This window comes from Carettochelys insculpta, chromosome 22, assembly GCF_033958435.1.
Source record: "Carettochelys insculpta isolate YL-2023 chromosome 22, ASM3395843v1, whole genome shotgun sequence".
In the NCBI taxonomy this organism is placed as follows: domain Eukaryota; kingdom Metazoa; phylum Chordata; order Testudines; family Carettochelyidae; genus Carettochelys; species Carettochelys insculpta.
In genome coordinates, this window is record NC_134158.1 from 6,856,075 (window position 1) to 6,874,105 (window position 18,031).

The window sequence follows — 18,031 nt, forward strand, 5'->3', positions numbered from 1 at the left end:
CTCAAGGCCCATTAAAAGACTTCCCTCCAAGCAGGGCAGAGCTCTCTGACCAGGCTGCTGGGGGCCAGAGCCAGGGGACCTGGGCCAGGCCGGCGAGAGTAGTCGGCAAGCTGCCCAGTGCAACCTGGAGGGCTGCAGCCCAGCCTGCTGTTGGCCCGATACCCAGACTTCCCTGATCTACTCCTGCCCTGTGGCTTGCTGCAGACTGCACCCCCGAGGTCCCCCGCCAGAGCTAGAAAGACTGCCTGTGGCCAGTTACCCCGGGGTCCCAGGCGAGCATGCTCCTGGAGCCCTGCCTGTCTCCCGTGGCGCTGAGGCCTCCAACTGGCTGGAGCCCAGATTCCTGCCCCCGGCAGACAACCTGAACGATGTCGAGATGCCCCACTGGCTGGACCTGCCGGGTGCTACCTACCTGGAGGAGACCCACCTCCCTAGACATGCTGCACAATCCAACTAGGATCCAGCATCGATGGAGGCGGAGATAGGAAGTGGCCTGGGGAATGCTCTACCAGAGCTCATGGTGGTGCGTTGCAGCCTGGATCCCCACTACCAAGCTCAGGGTGAGAGCTGTTGCTAGGGCCCCAGGCTGGGATGCAGTGGAGTGGAAGGGCCTGCGTCCCCCTACCTCACCCCTGGGGAGGCAGCCCCTCGCCTCTGCTGAGCCACCCCACTTTGGTGGCTGTGTGCCTGCCGCCTTGCCCTGGACCAGGACCGGGCTTCCTAACTGTGTACCTGCCCTGAGCAGCCCCATTAAAGGGGACAAGGCCCCAGGGCTGGCCGGAGGCCGAGGGGACAAGCTGCGGTGGCCTGCACTGCCTAGAAGGGGTGCCCACTGCAGGCCGAGTCTGCTACAGTGCCCAGCCCTAAATCTGAGAGCTCTTGAATGCCATGAGTCTGACTGCCTAACAGATAGAGAGGGAATCTGGCTCTAGCTGCCGCTCTTTATGAGTGGCTGTGAGCGTGACGTGAAGGTACAGCTGCTCTTACAGTTCAGGGGTTCTTGGCCAAGGAATGTTGGGTTTGGGTATCCAACAGTTGCGTGAGTACAGCCTGAACTGAGGGTGAGGTCCCAGCGAGATCCCAGGTCATGAGGACTGGTGGCTCTGGTAATCAAGGTGAGCAAATCAGAGAGTGGAGGGGTGGGGGGGAAGGTCAAGAATTAGATTGAGCCAAGTACCCAGCCCCCACCCCTCCACTCTCTGATTTGCTCACCTTGATTATCTTTCTCTGATTTGTCCTCCTTGCTTACTGTTTTTGGTTCTCTGTGTCTTAAATATTGAGTCTGTTCTGGTGTGGCTATGGTCTGAAGAAGTGGGTCTGTCCCACGAAAGCTCACCTAATAAACTATTTTGCTAGTCTTTAAAGTGCTACTTGACTGCTTTTTGTTTCAATGGCCAAACATCGCCTGTGACAGGGGTGCATTGTGGGAACCTATCCCACAGTTCTCTGTGCCCCCCATTCTGTGCCCTCCCCAACGGGCATTGCTGCACCCCCCGCTGCTGGCAGCGCTCACCCTGCTGCCTGGTTCCCACGTCACCAGCCAAGAACTGAGCGGCGCTGCTGCACTGGTTGATTTCCTGGCTCCCGCGAGTAGTGGGGAGCTGGGAGCTAAGTGCAGCAGCGCCTTCATTTTCCCAGCTCCCCACCTTCAATTCCACCCAGACTGGCTCTGGCAGCAGGTTAAGGAGCGCAGGGCAGGGGGACACCCATTTAGCAATTAAAATCGTGGTGGGGATGTAGTGGTGGGCACGGGGGGAGGACATAGGGGCTGGGTGTGGTGGGCGTGCACCCATGTGGTGAGTTCAGTAGCACTCGGTTTGCAGGGCTTAGATTGTGTCAGTAACCGGGGGATTTAATTGCACACACACAAACCGTATTTCCACCAAGGCCCATCACACTGCACAGAGAGGTACAAAAGCCACCAGGCTGCATGAGAACTTGTGAGAGTTCGCTGTAAGGAGAGTGACTGTGTCTGTTTGACATGTGAGAGTCACAGTCTGGGATTTAATGGAGATAAAGTTTAAACTTTCTGCATGTCAGTGTCTCCTGTTGCTGAATAACGATTCCCTGACGCCCGATTGTCTTAGCCCCCAAATATTTCCCAACACTGTGAAATGGAGGAAAAATATCTCTAAAAAGCCCCTTTATTCTGTGCAGCTGTGAACATTTTACTCCCTAAATAATGAAAAATGCTGACAAAGAAACACCAGTGCTCCCCCACCAAACAGAGCCGTGAATTCTTCCCAGACTGGCGGCCCCCTCAGACACACAGCCCCTGCCCCTGCCGCCACAGGGGGAGGCTGATGTCCATGGGAAGCCTCTGTGAGCACAGGTGACGGGAGGTAGCACTCCGGAGACGCGCTGCCCACCACGATTTTAACTACTAAATGGGTGTCCCCTGCCCCTCCCGGCCCCTCTGGGTGGCCTCCCTGCCCCCCTCCCCCACAGGCACCAGTACCCCTGTCAGTGACTCCCCACACCTGAAACTGGCCCTAGTTGCGTGAAGGAGTTTTGCCTTCTCCCCCCCACATGTCTCCCAGGCCCGGCTGGGCTCTTGGCATCTAGAGCAGCATAACATGTTTTGCAAACGAAACACCTTCTCTCTTGTAGGCAAACCGCAAGGAGCTGTGTTGCTTTATTTAGGTGTTTTCGAGAGTTCATGTTCAAGGACTGGGAGGATTGATGTGGCTTTTTTAGAGATAGAAGTGCTGAGCCAGTTATATTGTAGCTGACTGCTTTTTTCATAATAATGTGCTCTCACTTGGTTATAAAAGCTGTGAGAATAATAAACTCAGGGCCTTCAGACTATAGAACTGCTGGCCCCCTGCTGTCTATGTTCGTCTTTGTCTTTCATCCTTCGCGGTATCGCACCTCTGGGACCTGTCACTAAAAAGAAATACAACAGTTGCGCCTTTCCCACAACAGCCTCCAGGGCTCCAATTTCAGTCGGGGCCTGTTAGTCTATTTCAGCCACAAGGAGGCTGCAGCACCTGAAGGACTAACAGATTTGTTCTGGCTGCCCACGAGCGCTTAGGCCAAGTCAGTGAGCTCGTCTAGGAGTCTCAGGGCTCCAGCGTTACCAGGCAGCTCCTCCCAGCCCAGCAAACAGCCTGAGTCAGCTCCAGGAAAGGAAATACCCACTTGCTGCCGCGCATGAGCCTGTTCCTGAGCTCACAAAAGTGAAACTCGCCCTGTTCCCCAGCCCAGAGGGAGCCATGGCTGCAGGGAGTCCCCTGGAAAGTCTCCAGGAAGAAGCCACCTGTCCTGTCTGTCTGGAGTTTTTTAAGGACCCAGTGATTACACGGTGTGGGCACAACTTCTGCCGAGCCTGCATCAGCCAGTGCTGGGGGGGACCCGACACAGCTGCCTCCTGCCCTCAGTGCAGAGAGCCTGTGCAGCAGAGACACCTCCGGCCCAACAGGCAGCTGGCCAATGTTATAGAAATAGCCAAACAGCTGAGTTTGCAGGCAGCGAAGGGCGCAGGAGAGGACAGGGTGTGTGGGGAGCACCAGGAGGCTCTGAAACTGTTCTGTGAAGAGGACCAAATCCCCATCTGCGTGGTGTGTGATAGATCCAAGGCTCACCGCGCTCACACTGTGGTTCCCATAGAGGAGGCTGCCCAGGAGTACAAGGTACAGAGCTGCTGTCCATCTGATGGGTGATAACGTTGTGTTTTACTGACAAATTAATGGCATCATTCCGGTGTGTGCAGCCTTCATGGCATGAAAATTGCTGTACAAATTAATGATGCTCCAGCCTGGCAAAAAGGCAACAAAGAAAGTTTTAAGCTCGTCTTGTAACAAACCTATCCCCTCCATGCTTTATGAAGAATGAGCTGTGAATATAAATATGTATAATGTACAGTTGCTTTGAAGAAAAAATGTTTTTAATGTTCTAACCTGCTGAATTTGTCTATTTTTATGTGAAGTTAGAAATAAGCAATGTGTGCTTGTTCAGAGTTTGAGAGGTGCTAATAATAATCATTACTGGAGATACAATCTGGAGCTACCCAAAAGACAGGGTTATTTTTCCTCATGACCGAGCGGTTAACTTGAGGGCTTGTAAATGATATTTTTGTTCTGCAGGTCTGGGAGGTGGTTGGTCTTCTAGAAAATCTGGGACCCTGCCTTCTGGTAGAGGCCTCCTTTTTGAAAATCATGTTTCTTTTTATTCGTTGGCGGGCGTATTTAAGGAATAGGCATTGTTCAGCCTTGCTTCACATTTTGCTATTATCCTGCCTTTGAAATTGCCTAACACAACCTAAGGCTGTGTCTACACTACAGGGCTCTCAGAAAGAACCTATTTCAACATTGAAGTAAGTTAGTTCTGAAAAGAGGATTCACGCTGCCAGAGCATTCCCAGTAGAGAGCCCAGTTTCGAAATAAGAGCAATTATGGGATGTCTCCCTGGAGACCATTTATGTCACAATTACTTCTGCTTAGTACACCCTGAGTGAGTTTTGAAATTGGAGAGGGGGAGGGGGTTGGTGAAAGTTGTTCATTTTGATGGAGTTACTGTTTAGAGTTAAATGAGAGTACCAAGCTTTGGAGTGTGGACGCAATGTTTTTGTTTTTCATTGGGAGTATGCTTAAAGAATGCCTGCGGGGAGGCAGGGAAGCCTCTTTAAACTATAGGTAGGACTTTTTTCTGAGGGGAAGAAAACCAGTGTACACAAGCAGTAAGAAATGCAGAGAATGTTACTGGAGACCAAAGTTGGGGTAAGATTCTTTTTGATCTAAAGATTTTAGCAGCTACAAAGGGAGCTGTTTAGGGCAAGAACTAGACTGTTAGTTTTATTGATGTGGCTTTTCTTCTGTTTGATTTGGTAACTTATTTTGATATGGTTGTTTCTGTTTATAACCACTTATATTCTATTGTTTTGTTCAATAATTTTTTTTTCTGTTTCTAATTAAGCCCAGTGCAACTGATTGTGGTCTGGGGAGGATTACCACTGCGCATATCTCCCTTCCATCAATAAAGGGGGTTTACTTAATGAGCCCTTCCTGTACAAATCTTTGCACAGAGAGAGACAAATTTATTGGGGGTTTTAATCCCTTCTGGGTAGCTTCCCTGGGTGCTGTGCCCTAGAACTGCATCCACTGAGAGCTTTGGTCAATCAGCACCTGCATTGCTCTGCAGCGGGGCAGTAACCCCAACTCTGAGCCTTGTCTGGGGGAGACCAGAGGATCTGGCCCAGCAGTACAGGGTGATGGGGAGCCCCGGAGACCAAAAAAGTGAGTATCACTGGCATGATCAGCACACCGGTGAATATCCCAAGGGGCCTTCTGTGACTGCACCTGTCACATGTCTGCTGTGGGAAAGTTTTCTCTTGGGTAGTGGGATCCCTTTCAAGCCCTGCTCCCAGCAGTGACCTATGGGAACTCTTTACAGACTGGGAGCTGATCAGTGATTGGTGAGGTTTGACTCACAAGAGCTGGAGGCTGTTCTAGGTGAGAGAGCTGCCTTCAGGCTGGAGAAGGTGGAGTTACAAGCTTGGCTGTTATTACCAGTTCTATCACAGGGTTTATTGTTGTTACTGGCACCCCAGCAGCTCCTACAGGTCCCAGCTGAGATCTGCCCTCAGTTGTGTGGGGCCTTGCACAGAACCTGGTGAGGGACAGTCACTGCCCTGAGCCATTTATAGTCTAATTGGACAAGACAGGCAAAGGGTGGGAGGAGAAACTGAGGCACGCTGAGGGGAAGTGACTTGTCCAAGCCCATGCAGTGGGTCAGTGGCAGAACTAGGTATAAACCCCCAATTTTCCAAGGCCAAGTCCAGTGTCCTAACCACTAGGTAGTATTGCCCCTCTCAGCAGCCATGAGTCATGAGGAGCAGCCATTAGGAAGAACCATGATAAAGACCACAGGCCCAGCAGGCAGAGGACGTTCCCACTGGGATGCTGACCTCCTGTACAGCTCCACGACGGATTAAACTCAGATACTGTGGCCGGCACTGGAGAAGGGCACTGGGCTGAATGCTGTGCGGGACACAGGTACCTTGATCCCATCCACAACAGGGCTCAGATGGTTCAACTGATTCGCCCCCATGTGACTCCAGTGTCCTGTAATGTGCCACTCAGCAATTTGCAAGTACCAAAAAGCTTGGTCATGGTCCAGATCTCTCGCAAATTACTAAACAGACCTAATGTGAATTTGTAATATGTCCAACCCTTGGTCTGCATTAATAAGGTGTCCTCTCCTGTGTAGTCTTGACAGAGTGAATAGGACTAACAGTTATCTTGAGTTCTAGGGGGAAACACGCAGATCCACACCCCTCTCAAAACAAAGTAACACCTCCCAAAAATTTCTGTTTCCTCAGAAAAAAATCCAGACCCATTTGAAGACTCTGAGAGAAGAGAGAGAAAAGCTGCTGGGACTGAAAGGGCCTGGAAAGGGGACAAGCCCGGAGTATTTGGTAGGTGCCCCTTGTTATGAACAATCAGGGGCTGGCAGAGGGAGGTCTGTTTGGAGGCAGACTCCTGTGTGACTTTGGTGAAGGTGGGATGGTGAGGGTCTCTGGGATCGGGGACTGCTGGGTTAGAGCCATGTGTAGACAAGCCTTAAACTTCCATTGCAGGGATGAGTTAATGTCTACCCTTGTGGCTTTCCCACAAATCCTCCCCAAGGGAACGGAGTGTCCCCAGTAAGTGCTGGCAACTGTGTCTGCTCATTTTGTTCAAACACACTTCCTTCTTTTTCTCCACTTGCATCTCTGTCAGTGCAGTACGGAGCCCGGCCTCCTGTTGCTTAGGGTCTGAACTCCCAGAGGCCTCTAATAACATAATAGGTTGAGTGTGACAGGCCTGGAAACCTCCCTTACAGTGATAATAGGGGCCAAAGGGGAAACTGTGAGAGAATCCTCTGCCTTGTATGCACAGAATAGTGTCAAAAGTCAGCTACTCAGTGTTCCAAAGACCTTAGCTCTCCATGACAGGGCCCAGGCTCCACCATGACCCTGACCAGCACTTCCCCTGTCTTCATACAGAAACAGGCACAAATGGAGGGGCAGAAAATTGCATCTGAATTCCGGCAGCTGTGGCAGTTCCTGGAGGAACAAAAGCGATTCCTGCTGGCCCAGCTGAAGAAGCTGGAGGAGGAGATTGTGAGGATCCAGAATGACAATGTCAGCAAACTCTCCATGCAGATTTTCCATCTCAATGAGCTGATTAGTGAGATGGAGGGGAAGTGTCAGAAGCCAGCGAGTGAATTCCTGCAGGTGAGAGTGAGGAAGAAACAGAGGCATCGACTCTGTGTGTGCTCCCGGGCTGGAATACTTGTAAAAAAAAAAAAAAATAAGTGGGTGCTTTGCATCCACCAGCCACAGCTTCTCCACTTCTCCCCGCACATCTCGCCTGCCACAGTTAGCGGCAGGGGAGGAAAGGATCAGGTCCAGGGTGTGCTTGGGAGAAGGGATGGGCACAGGTGGGGAAGAGGAAATGTGGTGGCAGGAAGAGGTGGGGCACTGAAGGAGGGGTTAGAGTGGAAGTGGGGTTCTGCATCCCCTGGGAGAAGTGGAAGCTGGTGCCTATGGTTACAAACATCTCAGCTCCCCACGCAGAGAAGGAAGTCTCCTGAATCATAAGTATTGGGGTCTGGCAGTCAGAGGTCTCGAGTTAGAGGCACAGAGATAGTAGAGATGGCAAAGCCCCACTATCTCAAGGAATCCATGGCCCTGGGGCCCCTCTTCCCTATATTTGCAAAATCCTTTCCCGGGGATTCCCTGTGTGTGGTGTATGGAACTGAGATTCTTTTCTCTCTATCCCCTGTAGGATGTCAGAAGCACCTTGAACAGGTACGTGGCTCTCTCGTTCTCCCTCCCATCACACAGTGTTGGGAAAAATCTTGGAGATGAAGTTACCACCAACTCTCCCCAGGGATCTACAGTGAAATGTTAGGGGAAGTTCACATCCAAGCTACAAATATCCCTGACCGTCTTCAGCCTGAGGGTCTCACCCTTGCCCAGACGACTGCCTCAGGACTATGAGGATGGAACATGGGATTGTTGTTACTGGGCACTGGATGAATTGGTGTCTTACTCTACTTTCTATTAGGTAGAGTTGTACAACATTTCAACTGGCAACTTCCTGTCCCTCAGAGCCTGGAGGCCAAGGAGTGAATGGGCCATGGAAATTCAGTTTCCCTTTTGTCCCTAGAGCTGGTCTCTCCAGGCCGTATTTCTAGAATACTAATGGGGCCTTCAGGGGGAATGTTGCAGGGCCATGGGCTGTGCTGCACCTGCTCTCAGGCCGGGAGAAGCAGAGGAATTCTAACTCCCAGCCCATTGGAGCAGTGACTCACTGGCAAGACCTGAAGACCCAAGTCACTAAATGCCGTATCACCATCTGATGTTGTTTCTGTCCAGGTGTGAGAAGGGGAAGTTCCAGCTGCCAGAGGAGATTTCTCCTGAACTGAAAGGACAAGCCATTGGTTTCTCCATGAGAACTATTGCACTTTCTGAGACTCTGGGCAAGTTCAAAGGTACCTAGAAGGGATCTAGAAGGGGAAAGTGAGCTAAGCATCACCGACAATGAAATGCAAAAGGCTCTGGTCAATTGGTTCGCAATTAGGTTATGCTTCTAGTTAATCGCGGGGTGAGAATGACTCACACTTTGGGCCCAGGACACTCAGGTTGATTAATTCCAAAGCTTTTTTGTTGCAAAAGTATGCTTTACAATTGCAGTTACAGTTAGAGTGAGAAATGACAGACAGACGGAAAGAAATACTGCCCAATTCCTTCTCCAGGGGCATAGGCAGGTCTTGATGCATTTCCCCTGTGATGCTCTGACTAACTCTTGCCATATCTGAAATTAAAAAAAAAGCAGTCAAGTAGCACTTTAAAGACTAACAAAATAATTTATTAGGTGAGCTTTCTTGGGACAGACCCACTTCTTCAGACCATAGCCATACCAGAACAGGTATGTTCTGGTATGGCTATGATCTGAAGAAGTGGGTCTGTCCCATGAAAGCTCACCTAATAAATTATTTTGTTAGTCTTTAAAGTGCTACTTGACTGCTTTTTTGTTTTGATAGTATATAGGCTAGCACAGCTCCCTCTCTGTTACATATCTGAAATGTTATGCACATCTCAATTATATACTGACTAGCAGATTTACCCAACATTGCTCAGGTCCTTAACTCAATTAGAGGGTTGTTTGAAAATAAAAGGAAAAGGTACATACTTTATTTAAATAATTGCATTTTTCAAAATTACAGTGTTTTGATTAAGTTAATTTTTATTTTGGATTTTTGTAAAAAAGGGATTGTTAACATATTTCCGTTTAATATTTCACCGTTCATATGTGTTTTGTCACTATAAACTCTTTTCATTCACTATAGTTTAACAGTAAAGGGCAACAATTAATGTGCTTTCCAATAACATTTTCTTTTAATTTTCAAACTTTAGGCATTGAATTTAGTTTTGCAAAAACAGAACACTCCTCCAAATTTCTCTAAGGTTCATTGAGAAACAAGCCAGGTTCATCCTCTTTTTTTTCTGGTTCATCTTGCTCTTTCAGCATTCACTCAAAACAAAAAAGCAGTCAAGTAGCACTTTAAAGACTAACCAAATGTGCTACTTGCCTGCTTTTTTGTTTGACAGAACACAGACTCACACGGCTATCTCTGTGTCACTGTTCAGCATTCACTCAGTTATGTTAATTTTGATGATTGTCCTTGACTTGGTGATTCTGTTTGTGCTTATGAGAAGAAATCCCATTCCAGGCATATCTCATTTTCCCAGCACTACCAAACCCTAATATTGTTTTAAGTTCTGATTAGAGAAAGCCATATAGCAAATTTGGTGGTCCTAGCTCTTCCCATTTAGGAGGAGGAGTTGATCAAAAAGACAGACAAACTCTCTAAAATATACAGTAGAAGATGTGGGGAAGCTCTAATCAGGATCGATTTCATACCAAAAGCTAATTTGAAACACTGGTAGTCAATAGAGTTACACAGCTTAAGATCATAAGTGACCACTGAATTTTTTTTGTCTGTCTCCCTGAAGGGGTGTTCATCTCTCCGTCTTCATTGTTGTCTTCAGGATAAGGATAAATCAAACATAAGAAAGGGGAAATGCCTAGCAAACACATGCATGTATATTATATATAACCTTTATTTCTCTTCAATTTCAGACAAACTGAATGAAGAAATAAGTAAGTGTCATTCTCCTTCCTCTGAGAAGTTTTTGTATGAAATTTGGATCCTTCTGGGGGAGTTTGTTTAATTGTGTGGAGCCATTTGCATTAAATTTATCATGTTCCAAGAGAATCCCCTTTTTGTTTGTTTTGCTGACATGATTTTCTACTATTATAATTCTTGTTGGAAGTGTGGGTTGTTTTTTAGGGTAACTTTGTAAAATGTGGGGAACGACTAAACCAGATGAATTTCCCACCAAAAGCCTATCTGAAAAACTGATGAGCAATTGAATCACAGAGCATAAGGCCAGAAGGGTGGATGAGATCCTCTAGTCAAGTGATCCCCAAATCCCCAAGCCAGCTCACATACGAGTAGGGAGGGAGCACCACTCACTCCCACTCTGTCCCCAGCCCTGCTCCAGTCTCAGTCACAGCTCTACTTTGCTCCCGGTGCAGCGACCTCCCCAGTTGTAACTCTGCTCCTCCCCATGGTCTGCTTTCAGCACAAGCTCTTCTGCAGAGCCAGTTGTTGAGTTGTAGGGGGAGGGGCACAGACTGTTTCCAATATGGGAAAGTGTGGGGGGCGGGAGGCAGGGGGCAGGACAGTTAGACCTTAGGGCCCCACTGGGCTTGTCAGCTCCTTCAGAGGTGGGTGTACAGAAATAATTTCTCAGTCTTAATTGTTTGTAGTGATGATAAAAGGGAGTAAAACATAAGAAGTGGGAAATCTTAACAAATGGTATGTGTGTGTCTCTTCCCTCTTTAGGCAAACTACATGTGGGAATTGGTAAGTGTCATTCTCCGTCCACTGTCAAGAAATGTTTTGTAACAGGTCCGATCCACCTGTGGGAGCTTGTTTCATTTTTGTGGAATTTTTCCACTTTCAATGTAACTTTTACAATTTTGTTGCAGTATGGAACATTGTCTGTTCGTTTACCTGCTCTGTTTTTTGCAGGGGCTAGTGTAAGTTGTTCGATTGTGAGGACGCACTCAATTGGAATGGGGGCACGGGGGCAATAGTTTTATCACCCTGTGCTGATGTGACCTCTCACCTCTCTGTTCTTTCCCTCTTCTCCTCCTCTCTGAAGAAAGCCATGAGCTCTGCAGTGACCCCTCCCTGACGGGGTGAGCAGTGACTGTATCTGGGGTCAACTCTTGCTGCAGACTCAAGCAGAGGGACAGAGCCTGGATCACAGCCCGGGGCTCTCCTGGGGCCGTTATACACCCCTGGGGAGCTCCTGTGATGAGAGCTGGGAGCTTGTTTCTTTTTGCTTCTCTGCATCTACCATGATCCCGGCCTGCACCTGTCTCTGGTACACAGGACATCCCTTTCACCTCCCATCATTAGAATGGTCCTATCTCTCTTAACACCTGCCACCTGTTCTACACTCCCCCTCCCCCTGCAATGGTTAATGAGTCACTAGAAGAACGGGGGCAGGATTCAGGGCCAGTTGTGGGGCCCAGGAAAAATAGCCATCTATGTCCCTGGGCCAGCTCTGCGTGCTGCCCTCCCAGCACTCCTGCTAGAGAGCGGGGTCAGGGCTTGGGGGCTTGCTCGGCTTGTCCTGCTCCACCCACCCAGCACTCCAGCCATGGAGCGGGGTCAGGTTGAGGGAGTCGCCCAGCCTCCAGCTGGAGCGCCAGGTAGGTGGTGTGGAACATGTCCTGTGCCCTGACCCCATTCCCATGGCAGAAGCATGAGAAGCGGGGGCCCTGCGGACAGGTGAGGGGAGAGGCCCCCCACATATTCTGGTCCTGGGCCCCACAAAAACCTAATCCACCCCTTGTCCCCTGTTAGCCGATGGCCAAGGATGTTTGGTGAGGTGCCAGCTATGCCCGTTTTATACCATCCGTGACTTTAACTGCTAGAGCTCAGAGCTCCTTCGCAGTGGGCAGTCAGGATTGACTGACAGGCGCCCCAAGAGTTTGCCCTGTGGAGGCGGCACAACTCAACGCTAGGCTCTTAGTACTCTCACCTAATGGCCAGGCTTTATAGCCAAAACGGCTGAGGTTCTTTAATTGTGTTGGCTGCTTTACAGTAAACCAGAGAAACAAGTCAGGCTTATGCACAAATGGTTACCAAAATTTATTAAACTAGATTCTAATCATGTGGTTACAAAATTGCTAGTGCCTACTTATTTAAATGTATAGATGTTACACAAACAAGTTACAAAGCTGAAGCCACGATCCCAAAGAAAGAAAACAAAGTATAGAGTCTATTTCAAAATATGTGTACACTAAAGATAGGAGATCAGGTGTGGGTGCTTCTTACCCTCCTTGCATCTCTCGATTCCAACGGTGCCAAGCCAGGATCGGTCACTCAATTCCGCGGAAAGACGAATAAGGGACAAGGCTCAGGGACCCTCTTAGCTGCAGAAGCCTTGGGAGGCTGTCACTTATCTGACCAGCAGATAGATAGTGAAAAGCACTCAAAAATCATGGTGCTGTAGGTCCCATACTTATACCTCTGTACTCCTTTATTCTCTTTCTCCTTTCTTATGCCAAATTGGGGCTGGTCTGTCTGGGTGACGCCAGCTCTCGCAAGAGTAGTTTACACTTGCAAGGGAGAGAAACAATAAGTTTCGACTACTGGACATTCTTTTATTAGGGTAAATATTTTCCCACCTAGGATGTGGGTGTGTGTGCATCACGTTATTTAGTAGGGGCTAAGAGCCATGTCTGTCACAGCTTCTCTGTCTGCTGTGAGCCTAATCGTTGCATATGTTCCCAGAGGCACATTGCAGCAGCACACCTGTGCTTCTCACAGCTTCAAAGGCTGTGCTGGAATTTATGTTAAGTGCCCTGTTGTTTTGGCTCCCTTGTGTTCCCAGCAATGCTGGTCTGAGAGGGGGCTGGCTGTCTGGCTACAGTCCCCGCACACTCTTAGCTTTTGTCTCATTCCACCATCAAACCCCTTCCCTTGAGTTACCCTCTCCCTCCCTGCCCCAGGCTAATGGACTTTTCTGCAGCAACTGCTGCTGAGCAGTGATATTCGGGGCAGGTTCTGGTCGCGTGTGGCCTGTTATTCCCTGAGCTGTGACATTTCCCAGCAGGCTGGGTGCAGTGAGGAGGCTCCAGAGCAAAGTCCAGCCCAGGGGCAGCTGGGACACAGGGAGATTTCAGGTGTGGGGTGTGGGGTAGCTCTGCCAATGGTCACTGAATTGTACCATGTGCCGGCGCTCCCAGAGTCTCTAGTCCCTCCCCAGGGAGAGGTGGGGGCAGGAAGGGAAAGATCCTGAGCCCCAGGTCTGGCCCAGCTGATCCTTTCACCTTGTCCCTGATCCGTCCCTGCCTGTGAGTGACTCTCCACAGCCCTGGGCTGAGATCTCAGAGCTGTCGGGCGCAGCCTGGGGGAAGGAGATTCCCTGAGTCCTTCTCCAGCTGGGCCTGATTCTCTCACTGACCCATCAAACCCTCCCCCAGGGCTGAGCTCTGCCCCTCACACTCTGATTCTCTCTCCCCTGCAGCCAGTGTGACTCTGGATCCAGACACGGCTCATCCCCACCTCGTCCTGTCTGGGAAGAGTGTGAGACGGGAAGAGATTGAGCAGGAACTGCCCGACAACCCCGAGAGATTTGACTATTGGGCCTGTGTGCTGGGCTGTGAGGGGTTCATCTCAGGGAGACATTGCTGGGAGGTGGAGGTGGGGGATGGGCAATATTGGGCTGTGGGGGTGGCCAGAGAGACTGTGAGCAGGAAGGGAGAGATCAGCCTTAGCTCTGAGGGGGGGATCTGGGCTGTGGGGCGGTGTGGGAATCAGTTCCAGGCTCTCACCTCCCCTGTGACCCTCCTGCCCCTGAGCCGGGCCCCCCACAGGATCTGGGTGTGTCTGGACTGTGACCGGGGGCAGGTGACATTTATCGATGCTGGTGCCGAGGCCCTGATCTTCACTTTCCCGCCGGGCTCCATCCCTGGGGAGAGAATCCGGCCCTGGCTCTGGGAGGAGTGGGGATCCTGGCTCCGACTGTATCCCTGAAATCAGCCTCTCTAACCTCACATACCTCAGTTTCTATGACCTTGGAGGACCCCTATCTACCCAGCCATTGGCTCAGCTGTATGATCCTTGGAAGCTCCTTTCCCTCCCTCCCCCTCTGCAGCCCCTAGGATAGGAAGGGGAAGAACCCCTGGAGCTGCAGGGGGACCCTGAGAGGCAGATGTGGGGCTGGTCAGTGGCAGAGCTAACCGGGCTGGGGACAGGCAGAGGATGGCCAGTGGCAGGACACACAATTAATTGTCAGAGGGATGGCTGAGTTAGTCTGTATCTTCAAAAACAACAAGAAGTCCTATGTCACCTTATAGACTAACAGATATTTAGGAGCATAACTTTTGGTGGGCAAAGACCCACTTCATCAGCTGGATCCGCCGAAGAGGGTCTTTGCCCGTGAAAACTTATGCTTCTAAATATCTGTTAGTCTATAACGTGACACAGGACTTCTGGTTACAATTAATTAATGAGGGTCAGAGGCTGGGGGTAAAGCTGAAGCCCTGTAGCAGTGGGAACATTTTGTACCGATCTGTGTCCCTAGATCTCACTGGGGTCTCCCAGCCAGAGCTCCTGCCACAGGGGTCAAAGTTCCTTCCCCTGTAACTGCTGGGGAGCTGGTAACACTGTAATTGTCATGCCCCTGGGTCTGGGTAGGGAGAGTTCTAGCATAACCAAAGAGGAGTGTACAATGCATTGCTTTGAAACTGCATTTTTGGGGTGTCAGTTTTGATCCTGACACATGATTTGTAACTTGTGGGGTTGGTTCTCTTCCCTTCCTCCAGAGAGATCCGATGCCGTGTCCTGCCCAAGGAAGGCAAACAGACCTGGGGGAGGTGTGGTGTGGGCAGCTGAGCCCAGAACGAGACTGAGTGGGGAAGGACAGGACACAGAATTAATTAATGAGGGTCAGTGGGAGGGAGCTGGAAGCTCTACTGCATCTGGAGTGTTTTGCACCCATCTGTGTCCTTAGATCTCACTGAGGTCTCCCAGCCAGAGCTCCTGCCACAGGGTTCAAAGTCTCCTTCCCCTGTAAGTTCTGGGGAGCTGGTAACACTGTAATTGTCACGCCCCTGGGGCTGGGCAGGGGGTGTTCTAACATAGCGAGATAAAGCCGGGCATAATGGATTGGTTTGAAACTCCAGTTTTAGGGGGTCTGTGTTGATTCTGGCTCATGATTTGTAACTTCTGTGGCTGGTGACACTGCGAGAGTCATAGGGACTGGGGGTGGGGGAAATGGAGGGAAAAAGGAAAAGATAAAGTAAAACCAACTAACCAGAGTGTCCTGGAGAAAGGATAAAATCGACAGAAAACACTGCCAGGAAACCCCCTGCAGAGGAGAAGCAGCCAGAGGCAGGGAGAGGGGAAGGGATAAATCCAGGGAAAAGAGTGTTTTTTGAGGTGTGGAATTTGTGAGAAGGAGGCTGAAGGTGTGTGAAATATGTTGCTCACATTTCTTTTGCACATCAGGAATCACAGTGGTGTCCAAGGAGGTGTTTGTGGGATGAGACCTGTTCCCAGAGACAGTCTCTCAGGAGTGTCTACACTAGGCTGCAGGTTTCTGCCCCGCATTGTGCAAACTGTGTGTAAACTAGGCAGGTGGTGCTTTCACTTCAGTGTCAGTGATCAGAAAAATTCTGGGGGCTGGAGGGTGCTTGGTCAGTTTAGCCATTACACAGGTGAAACCATTACTCATCTTATCCCCACTAGGCCGGTATAGTGAGATCCCTGCCTCATATGTGGTACAACACTGAAAAAAACAAACAAACCTTTCTCCTCGGCTGGACATGAGTTAAAGCCAAGACCCTCAATGGTGAGGAAGGAGCCAACCCACACTCAGCCAGGGCTGCGACTTTGTTTTCTCTGAGCTTCTAATTTAAAAGACTGGGTGGGATCTGTGCAGGGGCAGAGGTGTTGCAATGCAGAGTATCACCTACTCTAATTTTTAGGTTCCTGAAAAATCACAAGAACGCTGTGACCCCTGTAGCCTGTCAGCTTATATATTTATACATTTATTGGATTTCTAGCTTGCAAGAGTAGCTGACCTATTTTTCTAGTTACCCCATTTTAGTCTGTTCTGTCCTATTTTAGCAGTAATGCAAATGGCCTACAGAGCTCACACTCTGTAAGAAGTTAGCTTTAACCGTTGTTTCCATGTTAGGTAGGTGTTACTATTGTAGGTAGATATTTATGCATATGTATTTAAGTGTATAAATATCCTATAAGTTGAGCATACAAATATACATATTTAATATTCCAGCTTCGCTATCTTAACCACATGCTGAGGTAAAAGGCAGTCATCGTCTTATGGAGATTCAGCAGGTGCCCAAAAGTATCTTGGCCCAGGTACATCAGTTATCCTGTTTACTAAAAATTAGAGGCAAAAGTCACCAGGTGGCATCTCTTGTTATTTTACCACTGATGCCCATTCTTAGAATTTGCTCCTGAAGCTGCAACATAAGCTCGTATGCATTTTCAGAGAGGTGTCTTAGCTTAATTCCACCAACCAGATACGTTTACTGTCAAAAAATCCGAGGGTACAGAAACCTACTTTTGGTATTGGGAGGTTGGGCCAACGTGATGTAAGGATGCCTGTGACGCCCTATGGCAAGTGGTGTGGACGGAGCTCTCAGAGGGTTTCTAAAAAATCTCTACCATGGTCCTAAAATCCTTTATCATTTCTGCTGCAACTAGTCTCTCTTTTTACATCTTTTCAGTTTTTCTCTACCATATTATACTTCTCCCCTTCTCACCACCAGCAGAGTGAGGTGGGTCCTTCAGGTTCTCAGAGGGGAGCGTGAGTACGGTGGGTTGCTAGGCAGAGATGCAAGCCACAGATATACTTGTAGATGCAAACTGTTTTTATGTAATCAGCGAAACCTAATTTGTATGCAAATATTATCTCATGTGCTTAACTGTGTAGAATCCAATGACTGTAATAAAATTGCATGGCTGGAATACTGCGTGTGTGATCACTGAAGTCCCGAGAACTACCTCCTGTCACAGAGCTCATCTAGCTCTTGGGAGCTGAGGTCTGGGGTGGAGGTCGAACCTAAAGATTCTCAGGTCAGACTGGGGAGCCATTACCCACATCTCTCTCAATGTCCCTACCTGTCCGGTCCACTCCCCGAAAGCCTGACTTAGGCACCTAGAGTCTCTACACCAGGCGTTGGGACCCCGTGACCCGTGGGCCAGATCTGGCCTGCAGCATACTGGATCCCATGAGGCTTGGGATCTACCCCCACAGAGGAGTGCAAGTGCTGGTGCTCCAGCCATGCGGGAGAGACGGGGCATGCCATGGCTGGAGCAACGCCGCTGACTCTGCTCTGAGGCAGATGTTGGTGGGGAGGCTAAAGCCTTGTGGGCCCCATCCAGGAGACCCAGGGCCAGATCTGGCACACAGGCTCTCCCAGGCAGGGGAAGGAAGCAGCTCTGCATGGGGAAGCCCTCTATGCCAGCATGGCCCCCACGTCGCTCCTGCTCCCTTCTCCTGTCCCCTTCCATTTGGACTCTGCATCCACCCCCTGCTCCTGCAAGAGACTCCTACCCTGGCCCTGTTCCCTCCCTGTTACACAGCCCAGAGGGAGCCATGGCTGCAGAGAGCCTCATGGAGTGTCCAGGATGAAGCTACTTGTCCTGTCTATCTGCAGTATTTTAAGGACTCAGTGATTACAGACTGTGGGCACGCCAAGCCTGCTGCAGCCAGTGCCGGGAGGGACCCTATACAGCCATCTGCCTTCAGTGCAGAGAAACTGTGCAAAAGAGAAACCTGCAGCCCAACAGGCAGCTGGCAAACTTGGTAGAAAAGCCACACGGCTGAGTTTGCAGGCAGCAAAAGGACCAGATGGATAGATGGTTTGTGGTGAACCCCAGGAGCCTCTGAAGCTGTTCAGTGAAGAAGATCAAAATCTCATCT

At 49.7% G+C, this 18,031-nt stretch overlaps 1 protein-coding gene across 1 annotated transcript; it reads left to right on the plus strand.

Moving 5' to 3' along the window:
* Positions 1-3,215: 3,215 nt before the first annotated feature.
* Positions 3,216-17,064, plus strand: LOC142024822 (zinc finger protein RFP-like). Its single transcript, XM_075017083.1, is given in 9 exon segments — positions 3,216-3,632; positions 6,320-6,415; positions 6,986-7,216; positions 7,770-7,792; positions 8,363-8,478; positions 10,131-10,151; positions 10,900-10,920; positions 13,601-14,071; positions 14,074-17,064. Coding segments are annotated over 9 exon segments (1,560 nt in total). The 3' UTR covers positions 14,238-17,064.
* The last annotated feature ends 967 nt before the right edge of the window (positions 17,065-18,031 follow it).